At 45.2% G+C, this 23,524-nt stretch overlaps 1 protein-coding gene across 2 annotated transcripts in view; it reads left to right on the forward strand.

The window, feature by feature from the left end:
• NGEF (neuronal guanine nucleotide exchange factor) overlaps positions 1–23,524 on the forward strand; it is a 1,047,721-nt gene that overhangs the window by 657,584 nt on the left and 366,613 nt on the right. For both annotated transcript variants that reach the window (XM_069617894.1, XM_069617895.1), the window contains one exon: positions 7,064–7,353. In XM_069617894.1, the coding sequence (XP_069473995.1) occupies positions 7,064–7,353 (290 nt within the window). The remainder of the gene's footprint in view (positions 1–7,063; positions 7,354–23,524) is intronic.

Below are 23,524 nucleotides of genomic sequence, written 5' to 3' on the forward strand. Positions count from 1 at the left end.
GCAGCCAGAAAATGTGTCTATTCTTGTTATACCTTAGCCTTTTTTCCTAGTATTGAGGGCAAAGCCAACATGTGTGATCTTACATGGGCATACTGGCCTACATTAGTTTTCTTTCTATGACATTGTATTTTTTACTGATGTCAAGGGTAAAGCCAACATGAGTCTTTTTACTTGGCCATATTGGCATACATTGGTGCAGCCAGAATGGACATGAAAATCCCTCCTATTAAAAACAATCACGAGCCACCTCCAGTCTTGAGCAAAGAACAGACCTATTTGCAAGCAGAATATGGGCAGAGATGGGGTTAAAAAATAATAGTATACAGGAACAATATAAAAGGAGTTTCTGTTGAGAGATGGGCATCTCTTAAAAGTAAGGACTTCAATGGGCAGGAGGAAGGCATAGACATAAGGGAGGCTTATCTGTGAAGTTCTATAACTAAGGCAACCAGAAACCATGTATTGTGCATAATCCTGCTGGCATAACTCGTCTTTTGGGGCAGCCAAACACTGGGCCACTGGAATGTGTTTCTGGTAGGACTCTCAACTTGCTGTGTCCCTTCTATGGTGATGGGTGAGTTTCCTGGGATGAGGGGGACTGAGGATGGGCGGACAGAAGTGCTGCCTCCCTGTGCACTGTATTCTGAGACCTTGCGGCTGTGCGTGCTCCTACTGCACAACACACCAGTACTCTACTTTTGGTTTTGTAGCTTTCTACCAACTTTACCCTCCCCCAGCCAAAAAGGGGGGGTCTTGCATTTTTTGCGCATTACATGCTCAAAGATTGCAATAAAAAATGCATTAAATCAATAACAATGGCGCTGATAACTTTGGTGGTATCCCGCCATACCACCAAACAGACCTACCGTTACCGGCGTCTGATATTCCGGAATTACCAGCATATTACAGGTGCCAGCAACGGTAGGATAATCCGCATTCCACATGACTCGGGGGGGGGGGATGGGGGGGGTGATTGCCGGTATTACCAGGACCGGTAATACCGGTGCTGGTAACACTGGCTGCTTTTTGCCAGTGGGGTGTCTGAGTTACCTCCATCTCTTGGCTGGGGGTAAATCGGGCACCTCACTGGCAGTGGGAAAAGTGGCAGTAATGGCCAAATGTCTCTTGTGTCGTCATGATCTTTTCTCTCAAGGCTCATTGACAGCATGGGTACAGTATCTTCTATTCACTCCAATGCCATTGCGCTGCTGCTCGGCGGTGGCGGCGTTGGTGGTGGTTGACGTGCCCCTCGTGTATGCATTAGATTGGATTTTGTCCATCAAGATCCTGCAGGGGAGGCACATGCAATAGCTGGCATGGCTCACACGTGAGCTGGGAGTTTGCCTCTCAGAGCGTCCAGGAAACAGACTTGATCTACTAGAGTGGAGACCATGGGGGTCATTATGAGTTGGGCGTTAAGGGTTAACGGTCACCGGTAAGGAGACCGGTGCCGTTAAACCCTTACCGTCCTATTCCGAGGTCCTATAGCGGGTCCCACCTGGAACGGCTGGTCTGGCCAGCCATCATTTACGGGACCCGTTTAGGGACCTTGGTGCTAATTAGTTATTAGTGCCTTCCCCCTTCCCATTGAGCCCTATGGGGGGCTCAAATGGGAATGGGGAATGGCATTTGGAATGGGGACTTACCGGGTCCGCCTAGGGCGGAATGTCCCGGTAAGTCCCCACTCCACCAGACCGGACCCGGACACGATTTTGGAGGCAGCCATGGCGCTAATAGCGCCATGGCTGCCTCCAAAGTCGTAATGAGGACCCATGTGTGACGGTGAATGGAGCAGACCGTTCTTCTAGAGGTGCGATGTTTGTCAGCACTGCCCCTGTGTGGCTGGAGGTCCCGGCAGCAGCAAAGGTGCGAGTTTGATGCCCGAGGCATCTGTTGAGTGAAGCTGTACCACTATAATTTTGCACAATGACACTATCACCACTTGAACTGAGCATGGGCCCAATGGGGTCACTTCCCTGATTCCCTGCGGCAGTGTCATCGAATGATATCAGTAGTTATAAAGATGGCTGGTAAGGACCCTGTAGTCTGTGGGCTGGCCCACCTACTTCTGTGCTTTCATGTGCACCTGGGAACGCCAGTGTTACTTTTCAGCCAATGGTGAACTATATCGGTTGTGCAGTGTGCAGATGCACGGATGTTGCACACTACAGCGTTTGCACTAGTAATTTTTCAGCATTCACTTGCCCCAAACCCCGAGTGCATCGGACTACCCTGCATCACTGCTGTGTTTTCTGGTCGCACTCCTTTCCTGTTCTCGCTTTTTATCCTCTCTCCTGTTTATTACACCACGCCTGTGCCTGTAATTCAGGCCTTTTCTCATCATCATTTTTTGTTTCTATCTCCTCTCCTAGATTATTCTCTTTAGCCACCTTTCGCTCCCCGGCGCCTTCATTCCTTCGCTCCAAGCCTTTCAGGTCCTCGCTCTCTCCTCCCTTTGCCGGCCTTCCTTCCTTCTTTTTTCTCAGCGTGTTTCTTCGGTTCCCAATCGCTTCGGTGTGTCTGCTCCCCCTCGGCCTCTCTTTCCCTTGCGTTCTCTGGCGTTTCCTCTTTCACCTGGCTGCCACTCTCCTCTTACTGGCGGAGCTTCCGTGTGTGTACTTGCCTCTCCTGAGTCCTGACTGAATGTGCGATGCTCTTACTGCCGTCTGACCTGATTACACTCGACTGAACACGTATGGGAGCTAAAGTTCTTCGCTGCAGGTCACGGATAGTGTTGGAGGCAGAGCGCCGAGGTGTCTGCTCTCCTCCGACTGCACGAGACACATTTGGGGTTAATTGCATGCTTGGGGCCACACAGAAGTTTGACAGCGTTACTCAATGAAGAGTGTTGTTCAAAAGAGGACACGGGCGTCTACGTCTAATGCTTCAATGATATTCTACCAAATAGAGAAGTATTGTATAAGATGGCAAGTTCCAAACACGGAGGCCTGATTCAGCCTTCACCAGGCCACCTGGCTTGCCCCCTTTACAGTCTGAACCTGTTATCTGCAAAAGAAGAAAATATCAATGCGTCTTTTGCAGAATATAGCGGTCACCCCTGCGTCCAGGGTTGGCCCACAAAGATGACAGCCGCCATAGCAATTAGAAAAGGGACCAAGTCCCTTATCTAGTTCTATGGCGGCTGGCTCAGACAGGGAAGGAGCAGGGTGATGGAAGAGCAATTCTGTGGGGCAGGGATGTCATGGGTGTATGTGGAGGGTAAGAGGTGGAACAGGGTAGGGAACGATGAGGGACGTGGGCCAAGGTTTACATTTTTTTTTAAATGACAGCACCTGGGGAAGGGGCTCAAGTGGCTGAAAGAACGTGGGCAGACACTGGCAGTTTCCACCTGCATTCCAGTCCATGGCCGAGTGCCCTTCGCTGGGTGCAAATGAAGCAATAATATGAGCAGTTACGGCCTGGATTGGATGGTAATAACCCTGGGTCTTTACCACCCGATCCAGCCTGCCACCGTGGGTATTATTGGCTTTAGCACCCTAGGGCTTTGCCCTGAGGTGCTAATACTTTTTGGGTTAAATGAGCACCTGTAGGGTGCGTTTGGGTTAGGGGTCATAACAATTGAAGACTGCTCAAGGTTTAGCCAGTCTTCCATTTCCATGACCTAGGGGGGTGGCGTCAGGGAAGAGCTGGGATGGGGAGGACAGAGGACCTGGTAAGTGGGTGCAGATTTCTGGAGGGAAGGAGAGGATTCACAGAGGAAGGAACGGCAGGGGTCAGAGCTGGCTGGGGAGGGGGGTGAGGAATGGCGCTGGGGCGGTAGACCCTGGAGGACTATGGGAAAGGTGCTGACCTCCGAATGAAATGCTCGCTTATATTGTTAGATTCAGCCTGCGTTCCCGATATCCTGATTGGCCGACTCCTTCTCCCCTAGAGCTAACATTGCTTTGATGTGTTATATCAGTAGCATCATTAGAATTACACACATACCATTAGATTTTACTATGGAAAATTAGTGAATTTCGTTACGTTAATATTAATAAAAAGCCCACCTTTCTAAAATAAGTACTAGCCTACCACAGGTTGATGGAATGCGATGCACAACAAAGAAGACACAGATTCCAAATGTGATCATATAATCCAACTTCTGGTGTAACATTACAGAAGCCATTTCAGCATAAGCATATGTTCGTGCTGTTGTACATTTCTTTGGTTATTTTGATTTTAATTTTGCAACTTGCAGACATTTGTAGAAATAACAGGAAGTGAAGGTATTCATCAGCTGCAGTCCTTTAAATGAATGTGCTCCTGCACATGAATTCACCAAGAAGAGAATCCACATTGCCGTTGCGCTACTTTCAAATAAACGATATAGAGAGGACAGTTCTGAACACTACATAATGCCATAAGCTTACAAACAACTGTGAACATGGCACCATGTTTGCTGTTGGCCGCCCTTCTGTAGAATTTGCAGCTTAAGGAGAATGTAACTGTTTTGACTTACTGCTACTCTGAGGCAATGGGCACTTAAAAAGTCTCATCAAATGATATGTTAACTTTGTGTTAAAAACAGGGGTTTAGAGTTGTTTAAGATTTTTAATTTATTTTAAGACAACTTCTTCTATTAGAGTTCTTACATTTTCCAGGATTCCAAGAATATATCCTCGGTACTCAAACCCTTATCGTGGTTTTTGGAACATGACATTTTCTGTATCACAAATAATTTATATCACTATAAGAAGGTAAATGAATTTGTTAAAAAATAATGTAACTAGCACTACCAGCTCATAACAATATTTATAGTTATATTCTTATTACTATCAAAGTATCTATTTTCTTTTTTTACATGTGTACATAGTGTCAGTTTTGATAATATTTACATAGTTACATTGAACTACTTTTCATCGAAGGTTAGTTTATTCCCTACAATATCTTATCCAATAATGCAAAGTGGATTGTTTAAACGTCTGTTGTGACCTATTCAAAGCATCAGGTTGAATCTTCTCCTGAGGAAGTCTTACGGTATAGACCTACAGCGCAGAGATAATTACACCAAATGTTCTCCAACCCTGAATATAGAAGTATTTTACTCATTTGCTTTGTTCATCGTAGAAGATTTAAATAAGATAGTGACGAAAGGTTTGAAATGATTGTCTCCAGCAATAATTTCCGAATTGAATAAGTGACGTCCTTTGTTTGACTTCTTGATTGGGATGTTTTGTATTTCTAATAGTCTTCTTTGGGATGAAATGTTGTATGATAATGTAATAGGAGTCACTGGTAAGGATTTGTTTGTTTATAAAAGGTTATCATTAAATGTGCATGCACGTTGAAGAAAACCAATACTGGGTTGTTCTTTACCTACAAAAGGTGCAACACTGTTCTTGTAATAGTAGTACAAGAAAGTTGTTCTATTTGATATAATGGGCTCGGACCATGATGGAATGAGCTCGATAATGTGTGTATTTCTGTTATGAGAAGAAAACGTATTAACATAAATCAATGCATTGGTGCTGCGCCCGCATACAGCATACACACGGTAACACTGTATGGTGGTAATGAATCCTGATTCTGGGGGTTTCAGAATTGCCAAAGTTTGTCAGATTGTGCAGGTTTAGGTGAGTCGGGTAAGACCAGTTGCAATCCGTCAGCGTGAATTGGGAAGGGAAGAGATTGCAGTGGAGTCTGCCTTTGCACTTCCTCGCCTTGCTCATGCTCAGAACATTATGTACAGTGGAGATGAGATGCGTTTCCAAATGTGTGTCACAACAGACCAAAAACCTGAGGACCAACTAAACCTTTGTAGTTACATGAGTACTAAATACACATGGTCAGTTACTGCTCACATGCATTCTGCTGATACTAGAGAGTGTCCAGTATATCATAGGAATATCCTATTTCCTACTACTTAATGAAGTATTGGGATCTTTCTGTAGGTCCTTCTACCCTAAACACAATGTGACTGGCAATCTCTCCCATTTACGTCTTAGTATGAGCACTCTGTCCTGCTTTGCAGGGGCTATACCTATTTTATTCTGCCTGGTCCCTCTGAGTGCTCCTGCGTTCTCGCTTCTTCTATCATAACATTAAAATAAACTTTCCTTGACATACTGCACTCGCCCCACAGCATGAAACTGGTGACCTCGGAGGTCCTCATCTAAAGGCTGGCAATTAACAGCACATGCGTGATTGCACCTTGACCTATCTTGTGCCTTGCACTCACGAGACAACATAGTCGACATATTCTGCTCTTGACTCCGACCAACTCAGTAGGTGCAATGGGAGAAGTGATACATTTGTCCCAATCCAGTCTCCAAAAGCCAGACAGTGCTTCTAGACCTACAGTGATCAAAGTAACTGCTGAGCTGTGGGATGCCCCAGGTATCGCTCTTCTTACACATTTTCTTCAACTTCTACATGTTCCCCTTTTTGCACTGTGTTCTGATTTTTTGATCGTCACCTAGCTCCCTAATCTAGAAGTGGCACCCAGTTGTTATTCGAGATCAAGGACAATGAGAACGTGCAACTTTGTAGGTGACGGAACTCTATCTAACCATGAATTCTTGAAACCGGGCTCTTCAATTGATTCCATTAGACAGTATTCTGGCTAATAAGCACTGTGGCTAAACTAACAATGGACACATTCATGTTCTTCAACTGTGCCACTACAAGTTAGCTCACCGGTGGAATTCTATTTTCTATCCATGAAATTGTTCAGCAATCTTGTCCCTGCCCCCACACTATCAAAAACCACAACACCTGTATCTCCAGTGAGAAGATTACTGAAACACGCTGCCTTGAGCTGTATGAGAATTCTCTATGCATGTCTCAACTGTTGGCGCCAGATTGCCAGCCTTCTGATATCTTGAACACATTTCTGGTCCTTTAGGAAATTACTGAAAATCCTTTATATTCTCGGGATTTCCACTCCAATGGCGACACTAAATCGTTTACCAATCTACCGCACAGCCTCACGGCCAACATCTCTACAAGCCCATTTGTTGCTGCCATGTTGTGTACTCTGTAGTCTGCACTGGAAGAGCCAGCATGGTAATTCTGCTTTTTACAAGTTAAAATAATAAGTGTCCCAATTTCCTCCTTACAGAACTGTTGTACCAGGAGTACCGTGACAAGTCGACCCTGCATCAGATTGAAACAAGGCGCCAACAAGATGCATATGGCCAAACACCACCTGTGCAGCTCTGCTCGGACGAAACAGTGACTCGGGCGGAATCCTCGCCACTCAATGCAGAGGGAAGTCAGAGTCCCCTTCCACCCTGTCGACTCCTCAGCTCCAACACCGGCTCTGGCTTCAACCTATGGCAGGACCTCCCGGAGATTCGGAGCAGCAAAGTCCTGGACATCTTGAAACCAGAAGAGGTCAAGCTACAGGAGGTAATTTGGTCGCAGGGTAGATTCAACTCTTAGCCAATTGTTTGTCATGAGCATTTAGTTAATTCATGTGTTACAGTTCGGACGGGTGTTCAGTAGGGTGTCTAAGCCGTTGCCAGCAGTATAGAGTAGTCATGGTGTTCTTGTCAACATCTTAGTTGTGGTAGTCATCGTTTTATTGGATGTGGGTTGATGTTCTTCAACAAAACGTCTTCAGGCACTTCTAGTTAAATATGTTTTCAAGAAACATTTGCTTAACAAAGAAACTAGTTCTTTTCCCGTTGGAAGAGATTTGTAAAAACATTGCCCGTTGCAGGTAAACCACCCCACTACATGAACAAACATCACATGTACTGGGGATCATTTGGGATCCGTCCCTCTTCTGCATTGGCCTGCAAATGTTGCCAAGTTAAATGATATGGCTCAACTAACTTTTGAACCACTATTAATGTTTGTTTATTGGGGGTAGAGGATGCTGTTGTTGCAATCGTTATTAAATGGCCAACTAGCAGAAGGTTCTCCTACACTTCCCTTTTCGAAGGACAGATATGGTGACAAAGGGAGTCTAATTCCATTGCATTAAACACTGGGGTTGCCCATTGGGGTTGTGTTCCCCCCTGTTCAGTTAGTACTGTAACAAGAGGTAGCTTTATCTCCGATCCTAAAGAGGGAACTTAAAAGCTTCTTTTTTTAAACTAAGATATAAATAAATGTCTTCAGATTCTGGCAGGCACAACAAATACTAGCCAGACTTCATCTAGCCATGTCAACTCGACTTCATTGTTCCTTTGAGCCCGTTTGAGATTGATAGAGACTCCATGGGCCAGATTACAGAAACTTTGCACGGGCGCAAGTGCAAAGATGCATGGTAGCAGCACTAGGACAAAGTTGCCTTAGTGCCCAAAACATTGAGACCATATCAGGAAACCTTTGCAACCCGACAAGTGCAATTTTGCATGGTATAAGCACTGGCGCAAACATTTCCCTAGTGCAAAAACATGCACTTTGAATGCATTTTTGCTCCAGGATATTAGCATTACAGCAAACGCTACCCTGATGCAGAAATGCATTGAAAGTGCATATTTTGTGCACCAGGACAATGTTTGGCTTAGTGCTTGTAATATGCAAAACTGCACTTGACATGTTACAAAGGTTTTCTAATGTAGCCCCAATATTTTGTGGACAAGGGCAAAATTTACCCTAGTGCTAACACCATGCAACTTTGCACTTTTGCGGTGGTACATTTCTGCGATCTGACCCCAGGTTTGAATTGTATTTATGCAGGAACTGTGAGCTAAGGGCTTTTTGGTGTTGTGCTGGTCATATTTTGGGTAATTGTGTTCCATTAGTTCCGTTCTCGTCTCTTTGGGAGGTCCTTAGTACTTTTGTTTGTTTTTGATCTGAACATCCTTCTCTTCCTGACTTAAAGACTTTTATTGGACCAATCTCAGGCACCGTATGCTCTTGGGGATAAAAGGGGGATGGTTGATTCCCTTTCTGACACCCCTCTTTCTCTCTACTTCCTTTAGCTACTGTATTCAGCCCGTGCCTATCATCCCTCCTTGGAACCACTGCCTTCTCTTATTGAGGATGTCTGAGGGTACCGGGTGGGCTGGTGGGCATATCAACGGACACAGTCCTGGTTGGAGAGCGAGGTACAACACCCTGACACAGGCCCATGTCTCCTGAAATTATTGTTGGGGGTGAAGGCACAAACCAAATGTATTTTGACAATCCGCTGAGGGGTAGATTGTGTGTCTGTGTACACATACATACATTTAGAATTTGCGCTTCTTTAAACACAAAATATGATTAATTTCCCTTTTGTATGAGGTGAGGGCCATGGCTCACGTGTGAAATTACCATGAGCAAGCTAATACACAATGTTTTTTCTGAAATATCGTGAAGTAAAAGCACGATTTTATTAAATGTTAAAGACATTTGTACCGCGCACCATCACCAAAGGCGTTGGTGCCCAGACGCTCTAGTGGATCTGCAAACAAGAAGGTGGGATGGGGTAGTAGGGTGAAGAGGGAGTAGGACAGCGAGCAGAGTGTAGTTCTGTTGGCAGCTTCAACTGGGTGTACACCGGGTGCTGAGCTTTTGGTGCGAGTATTGGGCGATGTCAATCCTCGTGTGTTGTTGATGCGGGTTTTGTGTTGTAGTAGTGCGGTGAAGTGCATGTGTATTGTGGTGCGAGAGGTGGTTGTGTTCGTTTGAGTGAGATAAGTATGTAGAAAGTTTAGAGCTTTTTTTAAAGACCCTGAGGCTGATATTATGTTTAAACACTTGCTTAAGCAGTAGCAAAGAACTCCAAAACATTGTAAACTACAGTTCCCAAGTAGCTTGGAAAGAAAACTATCAATATACGGAGGAATGTTGGCCCACCAATCATGTCCATGCACACTCTCCAAACACAGGAGTATCCCTTAAAGAGTCCGCTTTTTTATGTCATAAACAAATGACAAAGATTTGACCAAACTCAACTGTAGGAAAACATAGAATGCAACTGGAACTTGCACCCCTCTGCATGATAATAACCAGGATATCAAATGCCACCACACAGATGAACAAGTAAACTCAAGTTTGAGAGGCATGTGCCGAGGAGGAAAACCTAAAAAAGTAAATGCAAGGTTTCATGGAGGCCGGGTGGATGCACAAGTATCTGAACCCAGAAGTATGATTCGTTTTAATTATTTGCAACATTACAAAAGGGTCAAAGCAAAGCCAATCAAAGAAGCAAAAACTCGGGGATAAACAAATAGTCTCTCAAATTGGGGGTTACAAGTTCTATCATTCCAGGGGTGTTGCAGCTATTTGTCAAGTAACTAGATGTGGGCTTTCCAGGAGCCATACCCTAGAGCCATCTGATGCCACTTGTTCTTTCTGTTGCAATTCCATCACGTCTAATCAAAACTTTGTCCTTCGTCCGTTCTTGACAACGTCCAGGTAGCTCATCTCTCTGTCTCCTCTACCAGCTGAAGGAACAGTCTTGAGTTTATCTAGAGGTTCAAGTCGGAGATAGGAGTCCCCACTACCACTCTCTAAGTCTGACCCCCCCCTCTTTACCTACAATGCCTCGTTCTGGATACCCCTTCCTTCTAGTGACCTCCCAACTTGGATCGCATACCTCTACCTGCCTCTTCCACCTGCCCTGAGCCAACCTGACATCCTTATACCTTCCTGCTCTTTCTATCTGTATCACCACCTCCTCCAGCTGTGACCACCTCTTACTTGTGCTTGCTGACTCCTCATGGTATAGCCTCCTCCTTCTGACTCTCACCACCTCCACACGAAATAACCACTTCCTCTAGACTTTTCCCCAGACCCTCCTGTTATAATCGCGTTGTAACAGATTTTATGGCACGGCACACTCCAGCCAGGGACTTCTACTGACACTGAAGGTGGCGCACAATAAAACCTCCCTTTTTATTTTTATTTGAACCCTGGATTCTTTCTTGAAGAGGCACCCAACCTGTCTCACACCCACTTTAACAAACATCCCGTGTCGTAATGGACCATGAACCAGGCCGGTGTGTAACAAAGAAATATTTATTTATTTTTAAAATTCTAATGAAAATCGGAGCAAAACAAAATTTAGGGTAGCAATCACCAGTGTGGTGACAATATAATGCAAAATAATAATATTTTATTTGTATATAGTAATTAAACTTTTACAAACACTTTATCAAGATAACATTCTAATACTTAACACAATTTAAAATCTAAAATCATTAATCTCGAAATACGAGTACTCATAAATACAGCACATTAGCAGTTACTATTCATCACAATTATCAAAGTTCATTCATATCAATATAGTCATAAAATCATAAATACTAAAACTGTAAGAATCATCTTACATAAAAGTAAAACCCCACATATTGACTCCCAGTACCATCTTCAGACATCCTAGGTCATATACTAAATTATTTAATTTATACCATCAGGCATTTGGCATTCAGATTGTACCCTAGGCAAGATTTTTATAATTTTCCACAGCCGGAAGAGTGCCATATGGGGCCTAGCATTCGTTGTATTCAGACAGGGCGTCCAAAAGGAGTCTGACTTAATAGACTCAATGTTTTGTACATAACACCCAAGGTTCGCAATCATAGGCAACATTAACCCTGGACATTCGGTGAGCAAATGTCTGGCTGATTCCAACAAATTGTTTTTATAACAGACCCGACATATACGCTCCTTCCGATCTATATTATATATTGGCCCAAGATTCAACAGAGTTGGTAACTGGTCTGTCCTAAGTTTTAGAAGGAACATTCTAAGGGACGGGCTTGGGCAGCTCCTGATGTACCTTTGCACCTTGAGATACATATGCATAACATTAGATACTTTAGAATGAAACCGCAGGGTGTACAGATGGGCATTAGACTGCGTCCAGTCCCATAAGCATAGCCTCTATTTAAATATTTGCTTTAAAGTTTCAGAGCAAGTCCCACGTCTGAAGTCTGGTCTCCATGCAATGTTCCCTAGGCAGCTCTCAACCCATACATCACATTGAGGCTTAATGTTATTTTTAACGTATAGTACTCCCTGCCTCAAGATAGCCAGACCTTTTAATGAAACCGGTCCCAACTCGAGTCAAAGATATTCAATTGGCATAGACCTTGGTAAGCCGAGTATAGTTTTCCAGAAATGGCCTTCAATTCTATCAAGCCACGCAATATCTAAATGAGAGAGGGCATCTAATCCATACAAAACCATAGGGCTAAAACATTGTTTATACAGCATATTAATACCCTCAAGTGAGTATCCTGCTCTCTGATTAGAGAATTTACAGATTAAGCTTACTAGTTGTTTTGCTTTTAGTCTCTTCGTTTCTTTAATATACTCAGTTTCTCGAGGGACTCATCTCAAGCCCCTTATTGAAATAAAGTATCCTTGTCTCGGGAGGATAGCTCAGGGTTAACGTGCTCGCCTTGGAAGCAAGACGACACGCAGCACCTCAGGTTCGATCCCCAGGTCCGCGCTTTGAAATCTCTGGGTATTAAGGGCGTTATAAATAACCTATCATATCAAATAGGGGTTTTTATTCACCCTCTCAATTACTCTGAGACTAGTAGCAAACACCGGGCATGTTACTTGTTTCGATCCAACAATCATTATCTTTGTTTTCTCAAGATTTATAATCAAGTCATTGGCTTTTGTGTATTCCACCAGTTTTTCAAACATTAGTCTCAATTCCACTATAAGTGTAATTAAACATCACAAGATCATCAGGATATAACATGTAAGGAATCAGACGGGCACCTATTCTGGGAAAACAACCCAAGTGTTGTGTAAATATCACTGTGAGGTCTGCCGTGTAAATACAATAAAGCAGGGGCGCAATAGTGCACCCCTGCTCAACCCCGGCACTAGAATACACAGGCACAGACAATCCCCCAGTGTCATCCATCCGTATCCGTACCGATGTCTCATGGTGTAGCCCTTTTAACACACTAAGTAGCCATTCAGGGCATCCCCAGCACTTCATCTTTGCCCATAGTTTATGCCTGCAAACCCCATCAAAAGCTGCCTTAAAATCCACGAATAGGGAATATAAGGGACCCCCCCTCCCTTAACCAAGGCTTCCCTATAGAGAGTATCCATTACCATACTATTGTGGACTGTACTGCAGCCTGATCTGAACCTAGCTTGGCAATCAAAATCGGTTTTTGTGATGGGAAACAGCGATACAGAACAGATGGGATACTGAGGGGAAGGGGTGACTCTTTATGGGATGAGGTTATGGGTTTCATTATGGGTTTCATTATGGGAAATGCAAATTAGATTTTTAAAGGAAAGCAAAATACATGAGCAAAATCGGTTTTGTTAGCACAATGATTAGTTCTACTGAGACTATGTTTTAAGGCTGTAATTAGTAAAAACACTCGACAAAATTGTTACTTTCGAAGTACAAACAATAATGAACGTGAATTTTCAATGGGAAATTAATTGATTTATTCCAAATGATACTAGGGGCTTACACAGGTAACTGAAAGAAATAGAAAAGAAATATGCTAACAGATATAGACTAAACAGATTCTTCTAGGGAAAGGGGGAACAGAGGATACTGGCAATATGGGAAATGACTAGGGTTTTTATGGAATTTGACTAGGGTTTGAACAGGAAGCCAGGAAGAATAGCAGGATATGCAGTTTTTGGGTACTGGGTGATGGTATACTTACAAGGCAAACTTGGGTTTGGTCATTTGGACAGCCAGCAGGGTCTCTGGACAGCGGGCCAAGAATCTGGTCACAGGCAGCAGGGTCAAGAGATCTGGATACTGGGTCAGCTGTGCCCTCCTGGTGGGGAACAGCTGGGAAAAAGTCTGGTCACTGCGGACAGCGGGATGGGTCAGCTGGGCAAAAGGATCAGTGGCCTTTCCTCCTTTCTCCCTGGATGATTGGGTATGCCTGGGTCTGGATAGGTGGTTCTGCCTGGGTCTGGATCTGGAGTCTTGGAAACTTGAAGGGTAAATTTTGAGTGTTCAATATTTCTGCGTCTCCCTGTCTACCCCTTATATAGCCAGAATGACATCAGAGAATTTTACAATATGGGCGGAAGTATCCTGGACTTACCCCCTGAATGGGATAGGCCAGGCTTTTGGGGTTGCCTCCTCACTCCGGGCTGATTGGTCCAAGGGAAGTGACCTCACCTTAGGTGTGTGCATTTTTATTACTCCCTTTGTCCCACAAGCCTATTTTTCACAAAAGTGGGTTATGGAACGAAACTTCATATTTACAATAGTCACCATCATAAAAATCAGACGGGCAGATCCCATATTTCACAAGGAATATGCTGGTTCGAAAGCCAATTCTGTGCGATGTTACCTCATCCTTGGGCACAATTTTGCTGTTTTCAGGAGCAACGTTTTATCTAAAATTCAGCAAATGGCTACACATATGCTTAATAGTATTTGGCATAGTTTCCCCAAGTTTAATATCTGTGCCATTCATGCTTCCCCCAGAATAGCATTTTTCCTGCCATTTCAGTTCACCACGTACCAGAAAGATGCACCTAGTCTTATTGTGCTTATCCAAAAATCACATTAAAACTGTCATAATATCACATTACTGCTTATTCACATTGCGGGGAAAAATGTCTTAAGTATAAATGTCCTGCATTGTCAATGAGGTGGATTTGCCAAAGATGTGGGTGGCACTGCCACCCCCACAATCCAAATCGTCTCCCTGGGTCAGCTTGCACAAGGGTTTCCATGACTCCCCTTTGAAGTCCTCCAGTTTGAATGTAGAGGAAACCACCCCTGCGGCAAAACTCAGGGCTTCACCCCCGTCTTTGTCCTTGGGAGCAGTTCTGTCTGGTAGTCTAGGAGACCCTGTAATTACCACATTTGTCAGGTCTATAAGAACAGGGCCCCTGCCCCTGCAGTATCAGTTCACGGGGAGGCGCGACATTGGCCTTGCTGACAAACTGATTTGACAGAAATTCCTGGGCCTCAGCCAGGATGATTTGTCTTTTTGGGGGGGAAACAGAGCACAATACCTATCTTTGCAGCCCCTCTTCCCATATCGCAGGGCTTCTGTGCATGTGGCTCCTCGCAGTCGGGCGGACAGCCTCCACTGGTCCTCCCCCACTCACAACACTTAGAAATGGAGCTGCTTCTGCTCCGGAGAGGGTCGGGTGCAACTTAGCCACCTGGAACCTGTAAAGATGGCAAACTTCCTGCACTACTGCTCTTCCTGCTCCGGGAACTCTGCACAACAAATCTTCAGCAGGAAAGCATTTCTTCCTTATGCTTCCCGCTGGGTGACCTGTGCAACAGGGAGACTCTAAAGCAAAGGCTCTCTCAGGACCTGCCACCGCTTCAGGCTTTTCAGTGGTCCCGGCGTCTTCTCACCTCAGGCTTCCCTCTCAGCTGCAACCATGGCACGCGCTGCTTCTTCCTCTTCTGATAATGTACTTCGTCTGATGCCTGCAGCTGAGAGGGCGTTTTAAGCCTCTCAGTCCCCTTCAGTTGTAAGTCAACTACACTAATTAGTTAACCGCTTAGTTTTTCAAAATTTCTGTTTTACTGGCTTGCCTTCTATTCATTCATTGAGGAATATCATACAAATCATTTACCAGTCTTGTCTGAAAAGAGGAATAAGGTTTCTTAGGTTTTTGGTGATTATTATTCAGACTTCTTTCCATTACACTCTTTTGAGTTAGGGAAGCATCGAGCTATATGGGCTGGAAAATAGGTTATATTTACTTATATACCACAAGAGTTGTCTGATTTCACCCACATTTAGGTGTTCAACAGGTGAAACAGTTAGATTATTGTGGCAACAAGCGATCATGTATTTTGACAGTTGCAATATCTCTTCCTTAAAGGAAGATAAATACTGTGCCTCAGCCCACTGATTCCACTCACCTCCCTGAACCTTTTCTCCTCCCAGGTGATCCTTCCACAGAGCACAGCCCTCAAGGCCAGGATCAGGAAGCGTCTGCCTTTCCCTGGCCACCTGGGAGATGACTTTAGGCAGGGATTTGGTGAGGGATCCATAAAATTCATCACAGAGAATGCGGGTGCCCATGCCAACAGGCCCATCCATTGGGCAGATGGGCATGGAAGAGCAGGCAACAAGGGGTCCTTGTCAGCAGCCCAGCTTGAGTGGGAGAGATGGGGGAGGATAGGGTGGAGGTTAGGAAGAGCAGATCGAAAACAAGAGTCCCCAGTCAGAAGCCTGGGCTACAGGAGTACAAGGACACACGGGAGGCCCAATGATAAAAAGGGGAACAATGGTGTAGAAAATCAAGCTGACCATTGTGGAGAAGACTGGGGCAGTGGCAGAGCATGAAGGGACAGAAAAGATACAAGGGGATGAGAGGGGGGTGACAGGGGAGAGCCAGGAAAAAGAGAGTGAAGAAAAATAGATGTTTTTGTGCCATAGTCAATAGGTTCACAAAACCTGCCCAAACTCGCAGTGTCCTTTTGCCATTCAGGCTAGTGAGTCATTCAGAGAATTCACCAAGAAATATAAGTATTGTAAGGGTGCAGAATTAAGACTCACAGAGCGGTGATCGTGTTTGTTAAAGACTTTTATTAAGGTGCGAAAATGAAAAGAAAACCCTATCTCGCGCTAACTCTAGGAGTGGTTTCCCAGCCTCAATAAAATACTAATGTCTCTGTTAGAATGTCCAAAAGCAACATTTCATAGTCCTATGTCAGAATCCTAGCTCTGTCACCCACACTCTGTGCTAAACTAAATCAACGGGTATCTTCCTGGTCCAGAGGAATGGTTCCCTCCCTCCTGGACAAAAGGTAGTTCTTGGTTTAAAGTTCTCAATGTTCCGTATCAAATGGTGAGGGAAATGGTCCATATATATGGGTCCCAGACCCTGGTTGGCAGACCTTGTCCACCTCTTGCCCTGGAAGAGTGGTTTGGTAACTCCTGCAATCTGTTGTGGGTCCCAGACCCTGGTTGGCAGACCTGGTTCCCTTCTCTACCGGGTACTGCGATGAAGAATAGTAGTTGGGATGCTCCTCCAAACAGTTGGGGGTCTCAGACCTCTGTGAGCAGACCTGGTTAAATTTCCTGCTAGGTACCATAGTCCCAAAAAGGGATTGACCTTCCGTTTATTTCTGGCACACCAGTTTCACTGTTCTGCCAGGTGTTATTGGATTTTACTGTCTTTTGGTTTTGATATGGGTCCCAGACCATGTCCTTCCGGCTCCCCTTGCCTTTCTGTCCTTCCCCAACAACCACAGTAGTTTTGGGTTGAATGTTGGGTCTCCTCGTGACCAACGGAGGCTTCCAGTCACTGCGATAGGTCTTCCACGGTCTCTCTCAAGCTCTTTGCTCTTTGTGGCGGCTGCACACTGGGATGAGCGGGGTAGCTGAAGGCTCCCTCTTTCTCTGCTTCTGCTCCCCGGTTGCTCTGGCATCTCTGTTTGTGTCTCTGCTCTCTCTCTGGACTAACTTCCTCTGTGGCGGCTCCACAGTATCAAAGTGTGGTTCTGCTCGCGGGCTGCTCCAGCAGCTATGTTAGGTTCGCTGCTCTCTCTCTCTCTCTGGATTAACTTCCTCTGCTGCGGCTCTGCAATATGGAAGTGTGGCTCGGACTGCTGCGGCAGCTCCGTTTGGGTGTCGGCTCCTTCTCGCTCTCTGGCTCAACTTCCTTTGCATTGGCTCCACAGTTGGGAAGTGATGTGGGGCTTGCCTTTGCCTGGCCGCTGGTTCACCACCCTTCTCTCCCACCCGCTGGTTGCAGACGAGTTTGGGTCCTCATGAGAGCTGCCACTGCGTCCCGGTCAGCAGTCTTCTCCCTATGCTATTATGGATGGCTTCCTGGCCCTTGGTTCCTCCTGGGAGGATCACTCCTCCTTAGCAGTCCTTCCTTCCTTTTTATTAGCATGACATGCTTTTTGTCTAGACTGCTCATATTGGTTCTGCGGAGTGGTCATAATTACTCCACACCTCTTCCACTTCTCAGTGGTTGTTGGCAGTGTGTCTTTCAACTCCCCCTATTATTGTTTGTTGCACTTTTTTCTACTTCTTGAGTCTTATCGAAGTACATGGGAGAGGAGGGTATGGATGGAGAGAGTAGGGGTGAAGGAGAGGTGTAAGTGCTAGGCGGATACTGTGTTCTCCCACAATAGTGGTCACTGGTCCCATAGGGGGTTTCCCTCCCCATGAGTTCCCCCTGATGGTGGTATTCGGAGAGTGGAAATATCGGGTAGCGGCCTCACCTCCCTGGCCTCATGGGAAGGGGCTCCCCCTACGGAAGCAGCAACGATATCCTGTGATTCGTCACAGTATCTTAAGGCAATGACTTCCTTATCAGAAATTACGGCTTGATGATAATGGTATTATGTAACGGTTCAACAGACAAGGCAAATGTCCCTGGCGGTTCTCATGATCTCTCTTCTCCAGGGACATCATGCCCTTTTGATTAAGCTCAACCAGACATAGTCTGAATCAGAAGGAAGCTAGGTTTTTGTGAGGCCTAATAAATTGTGCCCAGATAATATTTCAGATAAGTAGTTTTTATTGCAGACTTCCGTTTAATGGCTGTATGAGATGTTACTGGGGAGTTCCGCTCTTGAGATGATGGCTTAGTAGAGAAAATCTGGATGCTTCAGGTGCAATTTTCTCATTAAGGTATTGAAATGTGACCAGTTAGCTAGCCATTCAGGTTTGCAGTTAGGCCTCTAGATTATGTAAGCATGTGTCATGTTTGAATATTTAATCAAGTGCATGGCTGACGGGTGTGTATCTGGCGTCCTCATCTTTAATTGGCCGGTTATAAGATCCAGGTTATTTTTGGCTTGCCTGCCAATGATAGTTTTTGTCCACAAGTTGAAAAATCCCATAGAGGATGTACCTGAGGTGCAATTCTCTGGGGATGGACATTAAGTTTGTGCATTTGTTATAGGAAATCTGCCTCAGAGCCTCATACGTTACTGCAGTGCTCGGGGATGTGCTTGCATCCATGGGGTATCGAGCAGTTAGATGGTTAAATAATGGGACCTTCTTTGCTGATTAAGGTAATCCATGCTCCTGCAGATACATTTCCATCTCTGAGTTTGAAGCTCATCTCCCCCTTAGGCAACTGTGAGCCAGGATTCTTAGACACTTATATCTGAAGGTCTTTCACTAAAAATATAGGAGAGAATTACATTAAGGAAAATTTGCCCTGGACTTGTTCAATGCAAAGAGAATTAATTTTGTTTTTAATCTGTGGCCTGTTGACGTGTACAGGGACGAAACGCGTGCACTTGTAGATAATTGAATGGATTTTAATCTCAACTGATGACATGGATTAAAAAATTAGATTAAATCTGTGTGCATTGACCAAGCAAGTGCACATTTTGACAGATTGCCCTATGCGATTTCATCCCAGGTTCAAGGTCCGGAACGAAGTTGCTGCGGACATTTTCAAGATGAATTGTTTAATAGAGCAAGCACGCGGACTTCTTCCTGTTACCTTTTGCAATTTCCCAAAAATCTAGGTTGTTTACCGTAAAGGAGCAGTAGGCAGCAGATTGCGTGATGAGCGGTCCTGTAATGATGGTCTTCATCATGTTTTTGGTGTGGGTCCTTGCGGCTGCTTTGTGTTGTAGCTGTGTGTTTTTGTGCGACAGTAGGTTTATCTAAAGGCCCCTTTCAGGGGATTCATACATGACCCGGCTTTCCCTGGAGCTAATATATCTTTAAGTAGTTAAGTTAATGTCTGGCACTGATTGGCCATGTGATTTTAAAATAGACCTCATTCTTGCAACTGCTGCCTAACACTACATACCCACTCTTCTCCCTCGCCAGCTCCCCCCACAGCCCACAGTCCCGTCCCAACCCCCACACACACACGTTTCTGACATTTTCTGGTGCTGGGCGATCGCTGGCTGCATTATGCTCCTGGCACTTGCTTGCCACGGGCAATCACTGACAAAATGACAGTTTTATCATTTGCTGGCAGGAAGCTATTGCTGAATAAATCACACACATTGCATTGACTGGTACAAATGAGTATGTCACAGCACTGGCGTTTCTTCCCAGCTGGCTCTTGCTGCATATGTCACAAACCTGGCACGTGCTGGCAGTGAGGCCCAGCATAATGTATCCGCGTGCTGGCATCAGCTGCCAGCGGTCTACCACCGGTGAGTAACGCTGGCTCTGATCACAGCGAGCCAATTAGGAGTGCTCATCACAAAGGCGTCTTCCGCATCATGAAAACAGGATTTCAGAAATTGGAGTGGTTGCTGCTGGCACCTGTTGCAGTAGTTAAGTGGCATGTATCCCATTGATTGCTCCTGCCATTTGGCAACTGGACTTGGTTATTGCAGTTTCTGGGGGGCTTATTTACTCTTGTCATGGTAACTAATTCAGGCCCTTGTTGTGGCAATTCCTCTTGCCCCGTGTTGGAGTAAATCCATTGGCCTTGACCCCAGTGGATCCATCATTTGCTTCTAACATTATGATTATGTGACCTGTTTCATCGATTCTTACAGAGATCAATGCTGATTCATTTTCTTTTTCACTACATTTTTGAGATCTGGTCCTTAAAACGGTAATTTGTGTGGTACAGTTTGCAAGTCATTCTTGCGGCACATGTTCCAAATTAAAGGTTGAAAGTGTCGGTGTCAGTGGCTGAGCATTCACTGGCTTTGGGGGGGCTGAAGCCCCCGCCACCTCCCGTTGAGGAAGTTGAAGGCTGCCGCATGACGAGCCAGTCAAACCTCTCACCCATGATCAGTGGTGGAAATGGGAAAAAAATGTGGTGGGGGATCCCACAACACAAAGGTGGGGGTGGGGGAGGAGTTGGGGGCGTGGTCTAAAGGGGGCGGGGCTCGTAGTGGACATCCAGCAATGCTGGAATACTTAACAAATTAAAAATAACCCTGCGACGGCAGCGTTGCCTTTTACCGCCGGCTTTGGCACTGGTGTCTAATGCACAATGCTTGCTACATGTACAACTGAAAGGAACCGGTTGCACATGTAGCGAGCATTGTGCATTACACACCAGTGCCAAAGCCGCGGTAAAAGGCAATGCTGCCGCCGCGGGCGCTTTTTTTCCCTTTTGTTTTTTAAGCATTCCAGCGCGGTTCATGGGCTTGGGCAGCTGACTCTGGCCGGACCCTGAGATCCGGCTCCATATCTGTGCCAGATCTCGGATCTGCCGAGAGCCGGCCCAATGACCAGCAATGCCTGTGATAGAAGAGTGTTTAAACACTCCTTCAAAGGCAGCAGCAACAAAAGTACAGTGGCAGAGGGCAGACGCCTGCCCTGCCCGTTCCAATATTACCCACCATGATGAAGCCAAAGACTTAACCGCTCTGCTCAGCTTTTGGATGGATGCCTCACACATCCTGATGATTAGCAACTCTTTGTGAAACAAAATATCCCTAAAGTTGGGTTGGAAGAATGATGTAATGGACCATAGGAGGGCCTAATAAATGAAGGAATGGATGAAAGAAAGCTATACTCAGCCTCCTACTCTTGGAGAATAACCGGTATGTTTATGTGTTTGCAACTTGCAAGTCCCAGGTTTTAAACATCATAAGACTGGACAGTGGGTTAATGCACCTACTGCAGCAATCTATGTGCAATATGTAGGTAACACTTCAGGTTCCTGGTGGGATACTGATGCGTGTTTGCTTGCTAAGTGTAACGATATATTGGGAGACCACCCTCAAAATGGAGAGTTTGTTCCTCACCCCCAGTTAAAGCACCCCACAAGATATCACTAATTTAGTTGTACTAGCCCTGTCTATGGCTCATATAGAGCAACATAGATCCCGCCCGATGTGCCACCAAAAAGCCAAGAACCAGGCCCGGGTACAGAGAGAGTATATATTTATTAAATAATAGGCTCAATGAATATTTGCACCAAATGATTACACACGCCACCTTCTCTGTGGCACAAAGCAAAGCTTCTATACAAAATCTCACTTTTTCCCCTAATTTCTCTTTGGAGTCTCATGTAGATGGAGCACAAGACAAACCGTTCAAACCTCCTTTCCCACAAACCCCTTTACGTCAAAATTAAACAATACCTTGGAACATCAAAAGATCGTGAGCCTTAGCATTCCTTGATTGAAACTCAATGAACCTTTTTCTATTTTCGAAAGCAATTTCACACATGCAGATTTCACACATTTAACTTAACCAAAGGGAAAGGTATGAAATCAAACAAATTCCCACACTTGTTTCTGTTGGCCAAGCTGCTTACATTGAAAATCTCTCTTTGGTGCCGAGGAAAGGCATTAAGATTGCATGCTCAGGGGAACACAGGGGTTCGGTCAAACGGCCGCTCCAGGTTATTCATCACTCCTCCTGCCTTCACCCATCTGGAGCTCTCCTTGGTCATAGGGCCCAGTGGTCTCTCCCAATTTCTGTCTTCCAGGCAAGGTTAATCCTGCAGCAATTTTCAGTCATTGCTCCCGGATGGCATTGAGCAACTTCTTCCCAGATGATTTGTAGACAGTTCTCCTTTTACCATTGTGTGAGGCCTTTTTACCCTCTAAACCACACCTCTGAAATATTATAAAAGGAGGTGTTAACCTATTAGTCTTGCATTTTCACTTGACCCCTACGGTTCACCCCTCCCCAAGGACCAGCCATGGGCTATGGCCATTTTGACATGTACAAGCCTCCAGAGATTAAGTCTGTAAAACAGGGGGGGCAGCATCCCCTGCCACGCTACCCCAGTGCTCCTGGCCTCCCCCTTGCAATTGGTATCTTCCATCTCCGTGTGACAACAGCAGTTATCTTTGTTTTGATGTGCTCGCAGGGGTAGAAGTGGGCAGGAGCAGTTGAGTGGTGCTCCTCCACTTTAAAAAAAAAAAAAAAGTTTTATTGTTCCTATACTTTTGTTTTGAAAACTAACCATCCCGGAATTGTTTCGTTTTAAAATAAAGTGTAGGAAGAAGTTGAAACTTGAACTTCAGTGCAGTGCACTGAACGTTCCCTTAAATAGCAGGTGTGTGTGTTTGGTTGGATTGCGCACGGGAGGGTGCGTGGCGATGGGGTTTTTGGGTGTGGGGGGCAGGCCAGCAGGGAGCATACTTCCACTACTTGGTACACTTCGACCACTGTATGCTAGGATTAGACATACATTAGCCGCCATTGTGTGTACTGCAGGCAATAGGAGTATGTCCCAGGCAGGTTTCACTGAGGGAGCGCCTTATACCATTAGTCCCACTTAACCCTCTACTTTTTTGTATGAATCCAAAAGTACCTTGTCTTTTTCTGTTAGTGAATCTTCGGCCTGCATGTTGTTTTAAGATGTTTGACGTTCCCGGAAACGGTTGCTGCAGTGGGTCCTACTTGGCACACGCTACTCGCGTAATTGAATGCCTAGAGAATTATGTAATGTATGATGCAGGGGACACTTATACACACACGAATGCTTTGTTGAGTGCAATGCACTGTCCAGTTTAAGGATTGCTGCTTCTACACCACAGGCGGCAACTGATTTAGAGGGACTGATTTTGAAGGCGCTTTTGCACCAGGTTTCTCAAGAATTTTCATTTAAATAAAAACACCTTTGTGAGGAGGATCCATTTTGGCGCCATGCAAAGAAATATGCTTTCTGCGTGCTAGGAGCTGGTGCTTTTCTCAGCAATTGCCAGGGCGGACTAGGGCATACAATTGTGTCGGACACGTATGAAAAAGTGGCCCACAGTTACAAATGGCAATTCATTCCTTTTGAGATACTATTTGAG

Source organism: Ambystoma mexicanum, chromosome 10, assembly GCF_040938575.1.
Source record: "Ambystoma mexicanum isolate Mex_15411 chromosome 10, UKY_AmexF1_1, whole genome shotgun sequence".
NCBI classification, from domain to species: Eukaryota; Metazoa; Chordata; class Amphibia; order Caudata; family Ambystomatidae; genus Ambystoma; species Ambystoma mexicanum.